The sequence below is a fragment of the Erpetoichthys calabaricus genome, chromosome 11 (assembly GCF_900747795.2).
Source record: "Erpetoichthys calabaricus chromosome 11, fErpCal1.3, whole genome shotgun sequence".
Classification (NCBI taxonomy): domain Eukaryota; kingdom Metazoa; phylum Chordata; class Cladistia; order Polypteriformes; family Polypteridae; genus Erpetoichthys; species Erpetoichthys calabaricus.
In genome coordinates this window covers 128,394,559-128,401,463 of record NC_041404.2, presented here as the reverse complement: position 1 = coordinate 128,401,463, position 6,905 = coordinate 128,394,559, and the positions used below count along the sequence as shown (strand labels likewise).

At 38.7% G+C, this 6,905-nt stretch overlaps 1 protein-coding gene across 1 annotated transcript in view; it reads right to left on the bottom strand.

Moving 5' to 3' along the window:
* Window positions 1-382: 382 nt before the first annotated feature.
* Window positions 383-6,905, bottom strand: part of rogdi (rogdi atypical leucine zipper) — a 41,857-nt gene continuing 35,334 nt past the window's right edge. Inside the window, exon 11 of the mRNA XM_028813903.2 lies at window positions 383-768. Within this exon, the coding sequence (XP_028669736.1) occupies window positions 727-768 (42 nt within the window). The 3' untranslated portion in view covers window positions 383-726. The remainder of the gene's footprint in view (window positions 769-6,905) is intronic.

The window sequence follows — 6,905 nt, the reverse complement described above, 5'->3', positions numbered from 1 at the left end:
TAAAAAAAAGAAACATTTCATATTTTTTATTATTATTGCACATTATTTTGGTCATCACTAAACTGTTTAAGCACATTCATGAGAAATATTTAATGCCAAAAAGAAGAGATTATACATTACATGTACTAGTAACTTCCAAAAAGGAATAGTGCATTCACATTTTTCCCCAAATAAATTAATAACAAAAGACTCAAATACTAAATTGTTCATGAGTTAAACACTGGCTAAATATGTTCCCAGATGTGAATAAAAGAGAAACACATTAATGCATTTAAAAAAAGAATAATTCATGCTTAATGTTCTGTATGTGCGAACTATATACATAGTGGGGGGGGGGGGGGGGGGGGGGGGGGGGGGGGGACACACAAAAATGTTTTATCACATAAAGTTCAGATTTTAAATGACATCATGATGTGTGTCCCACAGCTCTGTCTGGCTTTATAAACGACACTAAACTGCGTTTGACAGAACAGGCAAAGCCCTCTTTCATTGTATACACTCTTTAAGCAAGCACAAGAACAAAATTCTGTCAGCTTTAAAGTTAAAAAGAACCAAAAACAAGTACTGTATCCAGGTAACAAATGGTCCCAAGTAGTGTTCTCTGTAATATATGCCGTGCTTCGTCTCCAAATGTCAGAAAATGCCCATAGGTGATAGAGGTGGGAAACTTAATAAAAATGCCACTTTAGTTGACAAACCAGTGAGCTGAATCTCACAAAATAAAAATTAGTAAGGTCTGTAGTTCCAATAGCTGGAAAAGACAGAAATCTAAAAAGAAAAAAAAAAACAATCAATTGGACAAAAAAAATCAATTGAAAAGTAAATCAAACAAACTGAAAAGTTATTATTTATAAAGTGTGAGCTGTTGCTCTTAAAAGACAGCAGAGAGAGCATGAAAAGACAATTCTCCAACAACTCTAAAGATTTAGTGCCAGTGCAGCTTACACAGCTGATCTAAAGGAATGTTTTGTCCATTTTTAACGTACTTCCACATTACAGAATAACGGAAGGTCACAGTCTATCCTTGTAACACTGGGTGCAAAGTAGGCATCAGCCATGGATCCAGTGATTCATGGGACTCTCACCCAGTCAAAACAACACACGTGAGAGTATGCTGAGAAACACTGAACATGGGCAAGTCCTACAGACTTCACACTGATTTCACAGGCCATGCCAATGGAATTATGAGCTTTAACCATTTTCTACCATGCCAGCCCTAAAAGGGTCCTTTACTGTATTTTTAGTCACAAAATACACATATAAAGCAGTGTTTTCAAACTTTAGTGTCTCACTGCCCATTTTTACCTTTTTAAGTTAAAAATGGGTCAACCCATAACCAGGATATATTGGTCCTCCATGGTTAACCGAGTGCAAACACAGCTGTGGGGTCTGCAGATACAAACAGGAATAAATAACATGCAGTGCGGTCAACTGCTGTGATGATAAGCAACGGTATCTTACAACCCAAAAGTAGGTCACAACCCTCTGGCTGAGAAACACTGCCCTAAAATACACACTCCTGTGAGTACTAAAAGGGATCAATTTAATGCTTCATTTAATAAGTAAATATTTGAAGAATTGTGCCTGGCAAAATCGAGGCTAAAAATTACAGTTTTTTGTAAAGTCCTTTCTGAGAAAATTCACCTTGGCAAGAGAAAAAAATACATAAAGTAGAGGTCTCAAATTCAAATCTTGAAAGGCCATGATGGCTGCATGTATTTAGGCCAGCTACTTTCTTAATATTTAATTATCCCTGCTAACAAAATCAATTTTGCCTTAATTTTAACATGCTTTTAGAACACTGAGATGCCTTTCTTTAAACAGTTAATAGTGGAATGCAAACAGCTAACATGCTGACATTTGATGAAGAGACCTGCGTGTAATATTTTTAAAAAAATGTAAAGAGAAATTAAAAAAAAATTTTTTTTAAAACACTGGACTGTTCATGTCTACAAAACTACTTGGATGATGCTCTCAGGAAAAAAGAAAATAAAGACTATTACAAATGCTTGTTAGAAGTGCCTAATAAAAAAACTTACATTTTGAGTCACCAATATGAAATTAAATTCTGAATGGACAGTAGCGTTCTTTATTATCAGATTCCTCAATAATTAAATGTAATCATTCTTCTCACTTATATAAATCAGGACTCATATATCTGTCTGCTCCATTCTTTAATGGCAATTGCAGCAAAACTAACAACTGCTTAGCTAGCATATGGAGTTGCATGTAAGCCTAAACGCAAGCGGAGACAAGAGTAAAGACAACCAAGCTGTGTAGGTGTGGGTTATAGTGAGGAAATGTGCCCATCACATTCAGATTTACTTTTGACTGCATTGTCCACCATGCCCTAAATTAAATAGTATCACCTGGAGTGGTGGGACTAAACGCTCAGCTTTGTTGTAATTAGGGATGTCACAAGAACTGATTTTTTGGTACAAAGTCTATGCTAAAGTTCTGAAAATGTAACGGTACCAGCTTTTTTACAGTATTGGTAATTCCGAGAAATCCATACCATACTCATGTGTGATTAAGTGAATGCAAGTAAATGAATTATTTCAGAAGGCACAATAGTAAGTGAGAAAATCCTGAGTAAACTTCAAATGGAAATGGTTTACAGTGGTGAGGATACAGCACGGCATCAACATGTGTCAAAAACATTCTGCTGTCACGTTGCCAGTCAAATGTTTTCAGTTTGAGAATTTGAGTTTAAGTCCACCTGTGGTAAATTCAGTTGACTGGACATGATTTGGAAAGGCACACACCTGTCTATATAAGGTCCCACAGTTGACAGTTCATGTCAGAGCACAAACCAAGCATGAAGTCAAAGGAATTGTCTGTAGACCTCCGAGACAGGATTGTCTCGAGGCACAAATCTGGGGAAGGTTACAGAAAAATTTCTGCTGCTTTGAAGGTCCCTATGAGCACAGTGGCCTCCATCATCCGTAAGTGGAAGAAGTTCGAAACCACCAGGACTTTTCCTAGAGCTGGCCGGCCATGTAAACTGAGCGATTGGGGGAGAAGGGCCTTAGTCAGGGAGGTGACCAAGAACCCGATGGTCACTCTGTCAGAGCTCCAGAGGTCCTCTGTGGAGAGAGGAGAACCTTCCAGAAGGACAGCCATCTCTGCAGCAATCCACCAATCAGGCCTGTATGGTAGAGTGGCCAGACGGAAGTCACTCCTTGGTAAAAGGCACATGGCAGCCCTCCTGGAGTTTGCCAAAAGGCACCTGAAGGACTCTCAGACCATGAGAAAGAAAATTCTCTGGTCTGATGAGACAAAGATTGAACTCTTTGGTGTGAATGCCAATGTTTGGAGGAAACCAGGCACCACTCATCACCAGGCCAATACCATCCCTACAGAGAAGCATGGTGGTAGCAGCATCATGCTGTGGAGATGTTTTTCAGTGGCAGGGACTGGGAGACTAGTCAAGATAAAGGGAAAGATGACAGCAGCAATGTACAGAGACATCCTGGATGAAAACCTGCTCCAGAGCGCTCTTGACCTCAGATTGGGGTGACGGTTCATCTTTCAGCAGGACAACAACCCTAAGCACACAGCCAAGATATCAAAAGAGTGGCTTCAGGACAACTCTGTGAATGTCCTTGAGTGGCCCAGCCAGAGCCCAGACTTGAATCCGATTGAACATCTCTGGAGAGATCTTAAAATGGCTGTGCACCGACGCTTCCCATCCAACCTGATGGAGCTTGAGAGGTGCTGCAAAGAGGAATGTGCGAAACTGGCCAAGGATAGGTGTGCCAAGCTTGTGGCATCTTATTCAAAAAGACTTGAGGCTGTAATTGCTGCCAAAGGTGCATCGACAAAGTATTGAGCAAAGGCTGTGAATACTTTTGTACATGGGATTTCTCAGTTTTTTTATTTTTAATAAATTTGCAAAAACCTCAAGTAAACTTTTTTCACGTTGTCATTATAGGGTGTTGTGTGTGGAATTCTGAGTAAAAAAATGAATTTAATCCATTTTGGAATAAGGCTGTAACATAACAAAATGTGGAAAAAGTGATGCGCTGTGAATACTTTCCAGATGCACTGTATATTTGAATGCTACATTGCAGAATGTAATACTGTCTCACAGACATTTTTTGAGTGACAGTGATTTTCAAATTCTGGATTTGTACACCTGCATAATAAATAAGGTTTGATCACTCAAGTAAGGCACCTTAAATTCAACAAAACAAATCTGTTTAACAGGAGTTCTGAAATAAGGGGTCATGCAAAACTGTAAAGTATGATTTTTACCAGGAAACTTTAAAGTTGGGACAAATGAAAAAAAATAAAAGGATACATTTTGAAAGGAAAATAAAGCCCTACGAGTTTAATTCAACTTATCTGTTAAATATTAGTTGTTAGTAATCATTTTTAACTAGCTAATCAGGCAAATAAAATCTTACAATAGCAAATGTTACAAACTCAACAGACTGGTTCACTGATAAATCAAACTTTAAAAGTATGTTGTTACAAAAACAGCTTTAAAAGGTTTGTTTAAATGGAAATATCCTGAATCATCTAGAAACTCACTAATTCAACATTATGGATATAATAATGTTTGCATTTGTATATTTAGTATGGATTTTAAGCAGTATTTTTCAGTTACTGGAGAGGAAATGTCAGAAAATAAATGTAAAATGCGCACACGTTGAGATAAATCAGGCAGGTCATTCTTTATAAACCTAATGCCAAATTCAACCTGAGACTGTAAACTCCCCATTTGTTGTTGCGACGGGGGTTGGGGGGGGGGTGTGGATCCTCATCTATGACACACATTAAAGTTCAACCCCTGATAAATATACCAGTATTTTAAAGCTGTTGTTGCTGTTAGTATTTATATATTTTATATTGTATGACAGAAAAAGGCACAATATTGAATAACAGGGGAATTTAAAAGAAGAATGTCAGGTATTGTGACATGCCTAGTTGTAACTAAGGGTGACACTTTTGTCTCGTATTTCAACTGGCCACCTTCTCCAAACATATCTGACCTCCTGAGCACTCTCTCTTGTTATCTATTATTTGATCTGTTGAAATGCTTATGCTACAGTAGGGAAAAAGATACATGGCAGTTTTAGAAAATAAAAGAGCAGTCAGCCAGAGACAACAGATTTGCAAGCACCTGGAGACTGCTGGGGAAAAAAAAGTATTGTTAAATGCTCACCTACGACAAAGGACATGTGTGCTAGGTTTAAAATGGTGAAAAACAAAAAGAAAGTCATTTACTTTGTAGTGTGGCGTGTTCTCAACCTTGATATGGAGCCTCCTGTTAATGAACCAAATCTCTCTCTCAAAAGCTAAATCTGCCAACAAATGTCCATATTCCAACCCACAATGCTCACATTTAAACATTTGATCATACACAATTTTATCAAACATGACTTTATATTAAATTATATACAGGTAAAATTCCGTTACAATGAACTTCCAGGGACCTAAAAAATATTTTGTTGTTATGAGATTCTGTATTTGTTGCTATAGTGCTTTCTTTAACTTGATCCAGGCGTCTGCAATCATTTCAATAGCTTCTTTCGCGTTAATTTTAATCTTCTCCTGTCTACAAATTATGCTGACGAGAATTTCCCTCAGCATTTCCTTGCGATAATACACTTTCAGGGTGTGAATGATGCCCAAATCCAATGGCTGAAGCACTGCTGTGCAATTGGGTGGGAGGAATTCAATGTGAACATTATCTAAATGCGGAGGCATGTTGTGGGCAGCACAGTTATCAATCAGAAGCCGAATCACCCTTGTCTTCTTCTATTGTGAGGTTTCTGAACTCTTTTGGGATCCCCCCCCACCCAACGGGAACGTCACGCTGAAGTGCGTCCCGAAGCGTGATTGCCACGTCTGTGGAAGATTGTTTGTCCGTTGCCAGGGCAGGGCAACAGCAGGCTCACAGCGATGCAGTGAGACGCCACAGAAGCGAATCCTAAAAGTTCGGGGGGTCACACTATAAGTCCCTGTCTTACACCCCAAAACACGAAACAGCACGTTATTTATTGTTGCGGGATCTGCCACTCTCCTATACTCAGACGCAGCAGTCAGGCAGGGTTGTGGCCAGGTAATGGTCAAGTAATCCTGTTCACTGCATTTACAATGTTCCTTGCATCACCCATCGAGTTTACTTTGGCGGAGAGATGCAGCAGACCTGTGAGCTTGCTGTTACCCCGGCAACATATAAACTGTCTTCCACAGACGTGGTGATCGCACTTGGGGACGCTCTTCAGCGTGTTGTCCAGTTGTAGGAGATCCCAAGAGAGTTTAGAAACCTGACATTTTCTTGAATGAGCGCCACATTAATAGGAATGTTTCTTGATCAAGCATCACTGAACATAATAAAAACGGCTTTTTCGACATCTTCAAATGCAGCAGTTTGCATATATTTGCAACCCGAGATTTTTCTTCATTTTTTTGCTCGGTCTTTCAAGAAAATTGACAGTGTTGATGGTGAAATTCTGAATTCACTGGCAACATCTTTTCTCTTTTTACCACAATCGAGAGCTGCAAAAATTTTAATTTTTTTTTCTAATATGAACTGTTATCATTTTTTCATGTCTGCCATTTCTATAGGAGGGTGACTACGAGTTAAATTCCAATGGATGTTTTTCAAATGTTGACAAGCAATAAGCAAAAGGTATCACTATAAAACTACCGAAAACAAAAACAGCAAAAAAACAGTACGAGCAAACTTCGAAGACAGACATTTTTTTTTTTTTACAGTGTTTCTGTTTGGGGATCATTGTGCACAACTGAGCTGCGATCACAGAACTAACTGCTCTGGGAATGATTCATTCAGGCATTTCAAGGTCTTTTGGGCACTTCATTGTAATGAAAGTATCTGCTGAATGTACTTCGTAGTAACAAGATTTCTATAGACTCGTGTCATATGGGGAAAC